At 38.9% G+C, this 15,159-nt stretch overlaps 1 protein-coding gene across 1 annotated transcript in view; it reads left to right on the top strand.

Moving 5' to 3' along the window:
• PTPRD (protein tyrosine phosphatase, receptor type D) overlaps positions 1 to 15,159 on the top strand; it is a 550,091-nt gene that overhangs the window by 467,281 nt on the left and 67,651 nt on the right. Inside the window, exon 28 of the mRNA XM_025359514.1 lies at positions 8,125 to 8,300. Coding sequence (XP_025215299.1) covers positions 8,125 to 8,300 — 176 coding nt within the window. The remainder of the gene's footprint in view (positions 1 to 8,124; positions 8,301 to 15,159) is intronic.

Genomic DNA, 15,159 nt, shown 5'->3' on the forward strand with positions numbered 1-15,159 from the left:
GTAACCGGATGTATTTTCAACAAGTAAAACAAAACCAAATAAACCTAGGAAAATATGTTAATACAATCTATCCAACATTTTCTAATGGAATGTTAGTTATAGTGAATATAAATGTTCCATTTGAAGTTCTAACATCAAAACAATTACAATTATTTCACCCAATAAGGAAGTCCTTTGATAGCTGCTGTGTGCTCCTCCCCATATTACCTCAATAAATATGATCTCTTTTTCTCCCTCTGGATTTCTCTCCCCCTCTTCCCTGACACTAGTGAATAGTTTATTGGCACCTCATGTTTGTTTTATCTTGCTCCTGAAATTCTATTTAAGGTACTAAAGGAAATTTATTAGAATGTATACCCTATCCCTTAAGAAACTCATTTAAAAAAAAAAAATCCCATCCAATTATTGGTTGAGTTCATTTTTCTCACACTCTTCATCAATCATTGATTTAGGCTGATGGCATGGTTTCTGTAGCATTTTCACTTTTTCTGTTCTCAAGTTAGTTGTTTACAACTGTGATGAAGTTTAATCATTTTATTTCAGGGTACTTTAAAAAAAATACATAAAAGCATTTCTTTTTCTTTTTTTTTTTTTTTTTTTTTTTTTTTGAGGAGCAGTGAATAGACAAGTTTTTATAGCTTAATTTGTTTTAAATAGAAAGCTAGATAGCACTTGGCCTGGGAAACCTGGAACAGTTTCACAGGATGCTTGCAGTCTTTCTAAGAGCTATCTAATTACAGCTGTGTAAATGGCATCTTTCTCTTACATGTAGCCAAGCAAGTGCTGTTATATCTCTTACTCTCTAACTCCTACCTTAGACTATACCTGCTGATGTTTCTTACCCGGAAAAGAGAAAAAGCATTGTTAAGGGCCGGCTGGCTGTGTTGTTTTTCACTTTACTCTTGTTCTCAGAAAGCTAATCGAAGAGTAAAATCAGAAAGCTCTGGGACTGAGTTTATTTTTATCTCTATTGTCTTTAGTTCATTGGAGTTTTTGTTTCTTTTTTTAATTTTTATTGTACATCTATGCAGCTTACTCTAATGAATCTACCCTTCTTTACTCTGAGGCTGTAGATATACCTGCATCATCTATGGTTCTGTTGTTAGAATATAGATACAGGTAGTAGATTGCTGGGAAATTGTAAAAGAATTATTTTCATCCTGTCTGATAATTTTTTTAAATGGAGAAGCTAGAAAGGGGCCTTCCAGATTTGGAATTGCTTTTTATCAGTAGGGTATTTAAGAATCAGCAGGCTTTTTTCAATTTTTACATCAATCATAATAATAACTACAATCCACATGACATTTTGGAAATTTCAGATGTATTGATTCATTTAATTCTCACAGAGGTGTTGGTTCCAGGACTTTTTGGTCATGATATTCATATTAATGATGATGAGACTGAGCGTCGGAGTGTTTCCTACACATAGAGCTTCTGTAGTCATGTCTCATGCTTGATTGTTGACTACTTCATTGCTTGATAAACCTCTATAGTAATTGCCTCCTTATTAGTATAAAGCTAATTGGACCACAACTCCATGATGTGGCTGAAAAGTTAAGCTTCAGTGGCCTAAGGTCTACTGTATTTTAAAGCAAGTTGCTGTCTAACCAAAAAGCATGCCCCTCTATCACAGGTGCTGATAATTCCCCAACTCATGTTGCTGATCTTGCAATGTATTCAAAGATGGTTCAATCACCCATCTACTTTCCTGCATCCATTCTCAAAACCCAGCCTCCTCAGCAGTGTGAGGGTATGGAAAATCAAGTAGAGGAAGACATACATTAATGAGGAGTTTCTGGTTGGGTTCACATACTCTGAATATCATCTGTTTCTCCATTAGCTCACTGTGGGATTGAGCTACGATGCCTACAGAACAGGCATGCTTTATAAAAAAATTTTGTATGTTTTCTAGAAACGTGGAAAAACTGCAGCTATATCAGGGGATACCCTGGCAAGTAATAGACTGTGTCTTTGCAATAAATGTTTGCTTTATTTGGTGTGTTGAAAAAAGAATCCTTCATGTCACCAGGTCTGATGCAGCTATGTGTGGCAGTCATTATACAGGCGAAGGGTCGGGGGAAAGGCCTGTGTCCTTTAGAATGTAATCAATTTACTTGTAAATTTTTATTAGATTTTGTTTTTCTATTTTCTGTTTTCTAGTTTTGCTGGAGATGGCAAAGTAAACATTTTTTGCCACATTGTTAGTTGTAAAAATTTCAATCTAGGTCTTAACCAACAATATAGTGTTGTTATGCTTTTTTGTTTGTGTGTTGGAGTACAGGAGGGGACATTATTTATCAAATAAAAGGTAGATTTTGTTCTCTATTGGGTCTTGAGTACTTCTGTCTTACAACAAAGAACAAACTTGTTTGCCAAAAAGCAATTTCTTTTTGACACAGTCGTTACTTCATTAGGGATTTGTAGAACTTAAAGAAAATAAAAGTACCTGGGATTTGAAGCCAAATTGTGAGTTGGAGCAGAGTAAGACGCTCAGCTGAACATTCATCTCCATCTCTGTAGTGCAGCAGCATCCACTGGAGCCACGGTGGGATTCTGCCTTCCTTCCGAGGCTGCCTCTTAGTTATTCTCACCCCCTAAAGTCCAAGGAGAGCTTCTTTCCATGGACAGACCACCTAGTACCACTACTTCCTCTTGTTTTTTGTTTATTTTTTGCCCCATCAGGTTCCAATCAAGATGTGAAGCAGCAGCCTCACTGAAAAATCTCATCTCAGCACATCAAAGGTAGAAGCAATAGGAATCAGCTTGAAAGAGCATCAGAGTGCGTTCCTACCTAATCTGAGAGACACAAAGCCTCTATTTATCTTAAAATAACTTCACAGAGATTTCTGAGTCCAAGAAGGTTGAGAATAGCACAGAGAGACACCTTATTTTAGAACTCAAAAGGACTGGAGGGAATCAATTTGTCCAACACATCTTGTTTAGCAAATAAACAATTACAGGTCTGAACAAGTTGAGTAACTGGCCAAAGATCACAGAGTAAACGACCAGCAGCCCTAGACAGGAGTCCAGGTTTCCTGGTCAGTTTCTCTAAATCTTAGCAAGTGCTTGGTATCGTCCCAAGACTTTAAAATGCACACACGACTTTACCTACAGTGCAATGTGATGCAAAATTGCGAACATTCCCCTCAGGATTACTTGATTTCACAAAATAATTCATGTACTATTTTGCATCCTGCCTTTTCACTTAATGTCAGGGCTTAAGGCTTTATTATAAACCCCTCATCGTTATAAACACTGCTTCAACAAGAGACAAGAGACATCTTTTCAAATCAAATTATCTTCTGACCCCAAAAATCAAATCCATAGCAAGTTGGGTGTTTGTTAGGTTGTTTCTTTTTTTCCTTCTTGGTGGTTTTAAAAAATCCACAAGACCCCATTATTCAAAGTTTATATCCAGGCTCATTTTTCCACTGAAAACCGTAACTAGCAATCAACAGCAAATAAAATGAGAGCCTAAAACTTGCCTGATTCTGTTCAAATAGCTGTATGCTATGGCTTGTTGTGCATGAAGAACAACAGAAGCACAGCTCTACCAATCATTCCCTTCATCACAACTTCTGTCACTTTTACAGGCTTGCACTTACAGCCAGGTCTAGTTAGTCCAGAACACAAGGACCCAGTATAAAGCATGTAAGTAATATTTTTAAATTCCACAAGAAAGAACAGTTCGTTAACTGAGGAAATACACTTTAACACAGGAATGGAGCATATTGGTGTAATATGAAGTTAGAGGATCTAGCCTTAGGTTTCTCGTGTGTAAGATTAGAAGACTAAGCACTTATTTATGGTGTTAGAACTATTGACATCACTGTTATTAATTAGAGAATGTGCATGAAACAGTGCATGAGAAATCATGAAAACCCACTCCGTTTTATAAATGCAGTAGAGCCATGGACTCCTAGGAAAGAACCAGTCTTGGAGGTAAGCTGTTCTTAAACAAAGACACTAGGACCAACTGACTCCAAGAGAGTTCCTGCAGCAGGGCCAGTGTGTTCTAAGATTTTGCCTATGACGAGCAGAAGGCAAACATCTTTGCATGGTCCTGTTGTTTTAAAAACTCATTCCCCAACCAAAAAACAAACAGAAAACCCAAAAAGCAAATCAAACACTGTTATTCTAGTATTGGAGGAAGGTCTCCGTGACTCCAAGAATGAAAAGCAATCACCTAATTTGTAATAATTCTATACTCTTTCTGTACTACATTTCTTTTTCTTTTTTTCTTTTTTCCAGTACTACATTTCAAGTTATATTTCCATCCTTCGTAACCCCAAAGGAATTAAATTAATTCTCACACCCTTCTCTTGGATTATAAGTGCACTGTGATTAATGTTGCATTAGCAGAAGCAAATCATTTTTTGGAAAAGGCAGGGAATTGAAAATTAAATAAACAAATATGCACTACTTAGAGAAAGTCACCCCCAAAAAGTGAAATAATGTTAGATCCGGCCTCCCAGCAGAAACATCCTAATCAAGAACTACTGAAGAAGCGTTTCATGGCACCAAAACATTTGGAAAGAAGCATATTGTTTATTTTCACAGTGTTGGTTGAAAAGTCTTTCTAAATATGTCACATTAAAAACCAGAGTCTCATCTACTTGAAATGGACTGCTGATTAACTTTAGCTTCCAATCTGGGGTTAATATTTTTAGGACAAGCCACCATCCTTTCTAAAATTTTTTCTCTTTCATCTTTCTGCACAGTGCGTTATATTGGGTTGTATAAATACAGTACTCATTATATCTTAGAGCTTCTGGAGAACATAGCCATCTCTCATGTCTCCACATTGCAGAGGACTTGTGAGAGAGAACTTACCTGAAATGTCTTTTTACCAGAGTGGGTAAAGAGATTTGCCAGAAGGAGACTTTCATTCCATGTACTACCTTCTTACAAATAGGTATCAAAATATAAGAGGAACCTCAGCATTATTTTCAGGATATAAAATATTGGCTTGATAGCTCTACCAGGTATTTGATTTTGTTTTCAATTACCTCTTTTTCAAAATATTCATTCTTTCTCTGTCGCCCAGGCTGAAGTGTGGTGGTGCAGTCATGGCTCACTGCAGCCTTGACTTCCTGGACTCAAATGATCCTCCCACCTCAGGCTCCCAGGTAGCTGGGACTACAGGCATGCATCACCACATCCAGCCAAGTTTTTAGTTTTTTGTAGAGACAGGGTCTCTTTACCATGTTGCCCAGGCTTGTCATGTCCTGTTCTCAAGAAATCTTCCTGCCTCAGCCTCCCCAAAGTGTTGGAATTATAGACATGAGCCACCACGCCAGCCTAATTTTTTATTTTTATTTTTTGTAGAGACAGGGTCTCACCATGTTGCTCAGGCTGGCTCAAACTCCTGGGCTCAAGTGATCCTTCTGCCTCAGCCTCTCAAAGTGTGGGGATTACAGGCATGAACTACCATACTTTGCCCAATTCCTAAATTCTTAAAGCATTTAGTGATAGTATTGATTCCTGGTGCCTAGTAGTCTTAAGGCAACATTTTTGTATTCTTATCCTGGGAAGTGCAATCATTATTCAGTAGCAGCCTACCCCCTTCTTGTAAAACAAAAAAGAATTTATTATTCAAAATTGAGCAGTATGCCAAAAAAACCCAATTCATTACATATTAACTGATTAACATTTTTTCGCAAAGAGAATTGGATGGGTCTGATTCCCTGTCTTTAGGAATGATTCTCGTGTGCATCTTCTCCGTCCTCAGATGCATTGTTCAGACACATTTGCTTTCCTTGATAAGGGGGGATGTGGCGCAGGGCCCAGTTGATGAATCTTCTGCGTCATTTAGCCCAGATTTCTCCATTCTGATTTTTCTTGGAAAAAAGTTTTCTGTATATTGGCAGCTGAGTGAGGCCCTTAGCCAGAATCCTTTTAATCAATTCTTTAATGTTGCTAACTGCTAAATTAAAATTTTGGAAGTGGGTTTTTCCTGTTAGATGGATTCATTCTTGGCTCAGAACCAAATCCTATGGATATGTAAGATGTGTGTACGTCCCAGTGTTTGTAACCTGAGAATTTTATTTAACCCGTCATTTGAATCTACAGTAATCTGGTGTTGGGGAGGAATAGGATCTTTATCAACAAAGGGCTGCCAAAACCCCAACTGCTTCTTGAGTAGCTGTAATAGATGAATAATGTTACAACCAACCATGCATTTCAAGTTTTGCTCAAAAGGCTTTTCAGCTAATGCTAGTGGTATTTCATATCTATGTGTTCATCTCAGAGTGCAGTAGTTTCCATCTGACTTTTATTACCTTTCTTGAGAGGATCAACTTTACAACTGGAATCAGAAAAGCAGTCAAAGTCATTGCAAGTGGCAATCAGTGAAATATAACAATTTTAGCTTGGGAACATATGTTTCATTATAAGGAAAAAAAAAATGGTTACCCTATGATTCCAAGACTCATATTTCCCAGGGTAGAAGGGATCATGCACAAGTTCTAGTGTACCTCCCATATCATGCTGATATTCCTCTAAAGTGCTTATTCCCCCCTACAGATAACCAGCTCATGACCTTCCAGGGAAACTTAACTCTCTTTTTGATTCTGACCACTTGAAAATGCTTTATTGTTTCTGTAGTTACATCTTTCAGAATTTAAAACTTGGAACTCAACAGAGTAAATCTAAACCTCTCTTCTTCTCACAGGCAGCTCTCATCCCAATTCCTACCCTTTCCTTTGCTAGGCTATAATATACATTCTTTCTCATATGGAGTAGCTTTGATTCCCTTAATAACTGTGGCTACTCTACTTGGAAGAAGCTCAAATTTGCCTCTATCTTTCTTAAAGGCATGTGCTGATGGAAAACTAGGGTTTAAATCATAATATCTACATTAAATTACATTTCTGCTACTGATTACATGTTGGAACTGGGGCAAATTATTTACCCTTTTTTTGTCACTAGGGTAGCAAAGGTGAATAAAAGAGACGTGGTCAAAACAGGCAATAAGTAAATTAACAAACAAGTAAATATATAATTACAACCTGTAATCAGTAGTATAAAAGGGCTGTCAAGGGAGTTCTGATGTCTCAGGATACTCCAGGGCAGGTCTTCTGGGATGGAGGCTGGGTGTTTTATGATGGGAAGGAGACAGAGTATATTCTAGAATGTGGATTGCACTAAGGGGGGAAATAAATGTTTTCTAATCATTGAAGCAGGCCAGCGTCTAGAGTTTTAAAGGCAAGCAGGTGAGTGGAATGAGATGAGTCTGGGAAGTGGCAGAGCTTTGTAAGCGATGTTCAGAGTTTGGATTTTATTTGAAGTATAAGGGGAAGCCATTGTTGGGTTTGAAGAAGTTACAGTGTCTGAAATAAATTTTTTAAAATTGCTCTCATGTTAGGTAGAGAACAAACTGGAGAGGACAAAAGTAGAAGTTCGACATCCAATTAGGAGGCAGTTTTCGTAATCCAAGAAGTTCATGTGCTGCTTACAACAAATCATGAGTTTTAAATGAGAAGCAATACTTTACAGAGGTCAAGACACATACGAGTAGCCTATGATTAAACCTGACTCCACCAGTTTGAGCAGCTTGCTCAAGTTTCTTTAACTTCTTTGCACCTCAGTTTTCTCCTGACAGGACTCATGACAGGACTTACTGCAGAGTTGTTGTAAATATTAAATGACTTTATATATAAGTTTCCTGTTAACTAAATCTACAAAAATTTTTCACTATTCTGGTGTGTTCCACCCTATTTTGTATTTTCAGACTCAGGCATTCTTTTATCTAGTTTTTGTCTGGGAAGCACATGGATGAGGAATGTTACCAGATTGTTTATTATTCTTTGCAAACTACTTCCTTGCCAGTGCAACAGAGAAAACCAACAACCAGTGAAAGAAAAGTCATTCTATGGACCATCTATTGTATTTTTTCTTTGTCATATTATGAAGACCTGACACTTTTTTTCAATACATTTTTTTACATGATGGTTCTAATAGGACCTTTTTTTTTAATCTTGATTAAAACCCGACCTTCCATATATATTGCGACTCCTCTAGTGTAAGGTGGAACAATAAGATAACACTGCCCTTAGGTCATGTCCCAGGCTATTTCCTCTTGTGATGTGCTCACCTGGTTGAATAACACTCCTTGTTTTCCAGGGATCCCAGGAAGTGACTATGTGAATGCCAACTACATAGATGGCTATAGGAAACAAAATGCCTATATTGCAACACAGGGATCTCTCCCCGAAACATTTGGGGACTTTTGGAGAATGATATGGGAACAACGGAGTGCCACAGTTGTCATGATGACGAAACTAGAAGAAAGATCAAGGGTAAGAATAAGTATCCACCTCTTTCATTTTAAAACTTTTCCCTCAGAGTCCGTATGTTGCATATTTTATTCTGTTCAGAATCTAACCTTTCCCTAAGGCTTAACTTTCTAACAGATACTAACTATGAATGGGCATCAACAACTCTAATTAAACCATTCTTTAAAACTCCTCTGGGTCTTTTCAAAAAAGAAATTCTCCCATGTTATGATGTGTGTGGTTGCTAAAAGAGAAAAAAAAAAAAAAGGAATATTCACGGGAATAGACAACTTCGTTAGATAAAATAAATATTAACTTGAACCTCTTTCAAAAACACCATTGAACAAGAACGCACGGGCTTTGGGGAGAATCCCACCAATATGTACTTCCACTGTTTTCAACTTTTTCTTTCTTATAATCTGCAACATAAGACTTAAATTCTGTGAAAGAGGCTCTTGCTTAAATTTTTCACATTAGTAGAAATTAAGTCAGGGCAGCTGGAAAAATGATGTGGCTGAATACACGGCTGAGAAAACACATAAATGCATAGAGGGCGTTTTGCTAGTTTAAACTTCTCCAAAATGAGTAGATTTTAATAATGGAGTCATTGCTTGGTAAGGTCCAAGAAAAGAGTTTTATTCATCATATGGATCCAGTATTATGGTGCATGGCACATTAGTTAAATGCTGTTGGTTTGAAGGACTAAAAAATACTGGGTAAGCCGTGTACCATATCCCTGAGGACATGTGTACATATTGTAGCATCTGAAGAAAATCAACCTTTAACCTTGAGAAATTAATGAAGGGATCTCTGAAACTTCATTGAAGATAGCAGATACTTTCATTGAAGAATGGGGACATTCAAGACAGAATTTGTAAACCACAAATGAGAGGTCTCTTTTACTGTGGTTATAGTAGTCTCAAAAAGGATATTTATAAGGAAGAGAGCCTGATTCCCCATTTACTGTGTGAGAGTTGAGGTTCTGTAAATGTTCTTCTAAGCTCAACACATGGCGGTTTCTCTAAGCCTGGGTATGTATATGAGGGACAATTTAAAAGCTGCCCAAGAGATTTATAAGGGAAAAGCTCAGACAGAAAAATACTAAAAAGCCACAACTGTAACCTCAAAGGTGGGAAATCAAAAGCAGTGATAAATGGTTGGTTTAGCAAAATTGAAAAGCAATTAGATCTTTTCAAAACATCTGAATTGTATAGAGATGTTGACATATTGTCTAAAATGGGAATTAAGATAAAAATGATGCTGAAGATAAATATCTGTCATACTTTACATGCAAACCCCATTCAAAAGATGTAAATGGATCTGTTACCGATTTGTACTTAAGGTAACTCCTATGTAGCAAGCAGTTTCCTTAAAAACAGCTCCCCCTCCAAGCGATCTTGGATATCATAGTTAATAACTATAATAATGTCTAACATATTAGGTGCATTGATATTTCAAAACAGCCCTTTTCAAGAAACACTACTATGACCTCCAGTTTCCATATGAGTACACTGGGGCCCAGAAAATTACAGAAGCTTTGCCCAAGGTCATCCAGTTACCAAGGTCGGGGATAGGAATTGAAGACAGACCGTCTGGCTCCAGAACACACGTGCTTCACCATCAAGCCATACTGCCTGTTGACACTTCTGTGAAGCTGAGACAGCTGAACTATTATATTACAGCATGCATGTAAATCCAACCTACCCAGTCTGTTCTGCCTGGAGATAACTGCTGGTAACAAGCAGTCATTTGCAAAAGCTGTTTTCAGTAAAACACACATTTTATCTTGACACTGCAGGCCTTCATTAAACTGTGCACAGAAACTTGTTTTGAAATAACCAAATGAAATTCTGCCCCTTTTCTCCCTAATTGCTTCTAATAATAAAGTTAGTTCTAACTGGCCCCACTGCCACTGCAACATCTGATGGTAATGAGCAGTTCTTGGCGAAGGCATTGTGACTTAAATACCTACAGTTTATCTTTCTGTTGCAGGCTACCTTCTCCCGCAACCCCCTTCAGCCAGAGGAACTTATTTGGAAGTTACTAAATGAACCTCTGTTTGCTCCCTTCATTAATTACTCTTTGCTCTTGGAAGTTAGCTTTCTCCTTTGTTAAATGGCCTAAGGAGGCCAATTAAAATGCTGTCTTGTGATTTTTATTCTGTGGTGGTTCAGCCTGTACCCAGATTTGTGATGACCTGCATAAGCCAATAGGCGGTTGGGTAGTCTCAGCCGCCATCAATCTGACAATACGTATGAGCCCTGGCCCCCAAGGCCCAAAAGTCCTTTGTTCTCCAGTCTAGAACACTTGGGACTAACTGACCAAATGTCCTGGAGAGATTTAACAAAGCAATGGAGCTTACTATTATCTCATCTGCTTTTCCATCTGCCTCCCTCCCATCAGTCCGATCTCACCCTTTCCCTATCCAGTTGCTCTTTTACCTAAAGTAGCAGGAAGAAAGGGGAAAAGGCATTCCTGGATTCCCAAACAAGAGCTTGAATTGGCTTTCACTATAAAAACAGTGTTATAAATAGGGGTGAGCTGTTAGTGAAATCTATACCTCCAGACTTTAGGAACGTGGTGGGTTCTGTGGGCTGACCTTGGGACTCATTGAATTCTCAATTCCCAGCAGCCAACTTCAAAGCAAACATTGGAACTAGCCTGGCCCTATGAAGGGAAGTGGCACCAGTCTTCCTCATAAAGGGAGGTGGTCCAGGTACTGTAAACAAATTACCTCTCCAAGAGCTGAAGCTTGAAATGTCATTATTTAGATTAAGGCTCAGGTTCTTAAAATAATATTCATTCCCATGGTACATGAAGAAAATATGTGTGTGTGTTGTAAATGCTTCTGTGAATTAGAAGTATGCTAGACTGCCGCTGACCATAGATTTGCAGCAAGGAAGAGAGGAGAAAAGGAAAGAGAAGATAGCTTGATATTACACAAGACCGCATGGGGATACCACCATGAGACAGGACAGCTACAGGACAATTCCAAGTAGGGCACTTTGCAGTCAGATGTCTGAGTTCAAATACCAACTCTTGCCCCTAGCTGTGTGACAATGAGCGAGTTTACTTGACTCCTCAAATTCTCATTTTTCCTTTTTTGGATCATGTGGAAGGGTTATTGTGGGTATTGACTGAGATAAAGGATCTGGCCAAGTGGCTCAGTGATTCTTAAATGGTATTGTTTGGTAAAGCAGTTGGGGGCTTTACAGTGACAACTTCAGTTTCCCCAAAAGATAGCCTCCAAATAATTCACTCTTTGTTCCCAAATGAAAAGAGTTTGTTTCTCTGTGGTTGACGATGAATCCTGACCAACCTCTCCATGTCACTGAATATGGTTAATTGTGCCCACGTTTCCCATTGTGGCACACCCATGCATTTTAGTCAAGAGGAGAGTGGAGCTCAGACCACTGGATTCTTTTCCACTTGCTTTCCCCTAGAACAGGATCTCCAGAGTAGTGATCAGCCAGGGAACAGACCAAAATAGAACATTCTGGCTGCTGCATTGACAATAACACAACATGAAAATCATAAGTGATATAGACATGGGTTACATGTAGTGATAAGTGCCACTGAAGATACGTTTCCTTATGGTTCAGTTTTACATTCCCTCTACTCTTTTTTGGTTATTTTATGGTGCTAGAGAATTCTCCTGCCTTAGAGCCCATCTCTCTTTTCAAGCTTTCTGTTTTGCCACAGCCTGGTTCACTTGTTTTTGTTTTTCTTTTAGAGATAGAGTCTTACTCTGTTGTCCAGGCTACAGTGCAGTGGTGTGATCATAGCTTATTGTAATCTAAAATTTCTGGACTCAAGCAATCCTGCCTGAACAGCAGGGACTACAGGTGCACAGCACCACCCCCAGCTAATTTTTAATTCTTTTGTAGAGACAGACTCTCACTTTTTTGCCTAGGCTGGTCTCAAACTCCTGGCCTGAAGCAGTCCTTCCACCTTGGCCCCCCAAAGTGTTTGGATTACAGGCTTGAGCCATCCCATGCCTGACTGGCTCATTCTTAAGTTGTCACTCGGGTCTGAGGTTTATCAACCGCGCTTGTATTAATACCTTTGGTGGGTTAGAACAGCTGACTGAGACAAAAGGCTGCTGGGTTCCTTAGCAGGTGTTAGAAGTTTCACTAGCATCTGTTTTGAGCACTGATCATTCTTAGTATTTGCATGGCTAAAGAAACCCTTGTAAGTGTGAAGTATGACTTAGGACTTAAGTTGATTATTTGAAAACAAGAGTTCTTTGATTTTCAAATGTTATTACTTCCCTTCAAATGTGGCCTTTAAAGAATTCCAGACTTAACTGAGAAGACTTTTTGCCTGTTGTATACGTTCAGCTATCAACCCTGAAGGAAAAGTATAAGTTGAATATTTCATATGAGTTTCATTAGGGTATATAAAGAAGTAAAAAAACAATGGGCCGGGTGCAGCGGCTCACGCCTGTAATCTCAGCATTTTGGGAGGCCAAGGGGGGCAGATCACCTGAGGTCAGGAGTTCGAGACCAACCTGACCAACATGGAGAAACCCCATCTCTACTAAAAATACAAAATTGGCCAGGCATAGTGTCACACGCCTGGAATCCCAGCTACTCTGGAGGCTGAAGCAGGAGAATCGCTTGAACCTGGGAGGCAGAGGTTGTGGTGGGCCAAGATTGCACCATTGTACTCTAGCCTGGGCAACAAGAGTGAAACTCCATCTCAAAACAACGACAAAAACTAAAACGAAAAACAATGATAGAAGCTGGAGATTCTGAAGGGAAAGCATGACTGCTGCCTGAAACACACAGATCAGTTTAAAGCTGTTGTAGAATGTACTGTGTAATATGAAATACTGTTAGTGGGTTTTTTTCCCCCACAGTTTCCATCTTTATTGCCAAATCCTCTCAAGTTTTGCGTAGTCCATTGATTCTGTAGCAAGTCATTCTAGTGCCCTAGAATGTGGTTTCTAATTGTTTCCATGTTTCATAACATGCCAATAAGCACATGAATTGGTCTGGGCAACCACATGGAAGGAGGAAAATGTTTGGAAAAAATGAAGCACTTTGTAGGGAAAGTAAAATGTATACAGCTGGGATTTCCACTACAAGGATATTATTTGTGGATGACTGGGGCACATGATTGGCAGCCTTGCTTGCAGAATTGGCATCTATGAGGTAGGATTTGTCTGCTTTTTAAGGTGTATATTAAATTATTATTTAGTGTGTGATCGTTCACCTTTTTCCCTTCATCTATCACCTCTTGACTGTTTCTCTCTTACTCTGTCTGCCATCTTGAAATACAGAACACAGAGGGAAATGTATCAACCTCATGCTTAGAAAGTTCTTGAGTAACCCTGATTAGTGTTAGAAGTTGAAAGGCTTACTCAGGGTTAGAGTATATCTGACTTTCATTTCACCTCTACAGTCTGCCTTCATTCTTTGCCCATAGTAGAGACTTATTATTTATCTTGCCTTGCAAGCTTTATAGTGGGGGTTGATTCACTTAGAGAGGTTTGTAAATGTACTTAATATTATAAATGTTGGAGGTGGGGAGTGAAATTTTGACACTTAACAAATGGGTCATGATTTTGATTGTAATCCAGTGTGAGTTGTGTCAATTAGTAGTGAAAATATAGGGCTAGAAGTGAAAAATTCTATTCTTGGTTTCCAAGCTATCTTAAGTCCCATTTTCTGTTTCCAAATAGGGAATCATACAAACCAGATGATGCCATACATTAGTAAAGCAGATCAAATGTTTTGTGCATCGTGACTTTACTTGTATCTTAGGCCAAAAAATGGGAAAATTCCTGCCCTACTAAATTTTGTGGTTTGTGCCAAAGAATGGAGGTTAGATGCTGTCAGGGCCAAAGGGACTGGGCTGGTGTTAACTTCATTTTGTTAACAGTTTAGAGAACTTGACATTTGGCTGGTGGAACGAACACTTCTGACCTAATGACCACTCACTCCTCCTCCTATGTCTTCCCCAGTCCTTGAATGTCACCTTAGTAAACTTCCTCTAGCACAAAGTGAAGGTGAGATGGAGACATATTCACATTTTGTTCTGTGGCTAAGAGGGCAATTCTGAGCATGAAGCAGCAGAAAAAAGAGATTGTGCTCAAACATTTTTTCTTTTCCTATAAAACAAAGCTTGAGATTCTTTTCAGATTGTGAGATCCTTTTGGGTTAAAATTTGACAAAATCCCATTGAAGATTATAAATGGCAGTGCTATTGTTTTCATTGCTGTTATCAGTTTTGGAAAGCCCAGCCTTGGCCAGTGGCAGACTAATTCTTGGCCCTTCGGGTTTGTCAAGGTTCGGTTAGTTTAATGGAGAGCAAGTGCTTTCCAAATGCCAGGTCTGTGTCCTTTTCCAAATGGAACTGGAAGCGCCAAAGGCCGTGAACATTTAATTTCTCAAACTGTAGCCTAAAGCGCTGCCTATCTAGGGCAACAGAAACGGCTTTTTTCTTTAAGCAACTTTAGGACCAGCAGCACAAACATTGCCTTTGGAGTCTGCATGATGTATGGGATTGTTTTGAAAGTGGTGGATACTTAATGTAAATAGGACGCTGGCAACAAAAAGAATGATGCTCGTGTTGGCAATCTAAAGGATGTTGGGGTCCTTATCTAGCAAGTTCCACACTCTTGGTTTTCTCTTGTCAGCAGACACAGTGTCAGATAAAAGAGAAAGAATCCCACCAATTTCTTGCTGTTTGTTAGCTTTCTGGACTATCTACCTTCTTTCCCCACCCCAACTGCTCTACTTAGAAAGGCAACCGACAGATTCTGGCTCAAAGCATTCCTCTTAAAGCCAGTTAGAGTCCTCATGGCCTGAGTAAAGAGCTGGAATGGGGGAAGGAGATGCAACTTTGCTCCTGATGACTTTGTACAAAGCCTCTCTCA

Source organism: Theropithecus gelada, chromosome 15 (genome assembly GCF_003255815.1).
Source record: "Theropithecus gelada isolate Dixy chromosome 15, Tgel_1.0, whole genome shotgun sequence".
NCBI lineage: Eukaryota > Metazoa > Chordata > Mammalia > Primates > Cercopithecidae > Theropithecus > Theropithecus gelada.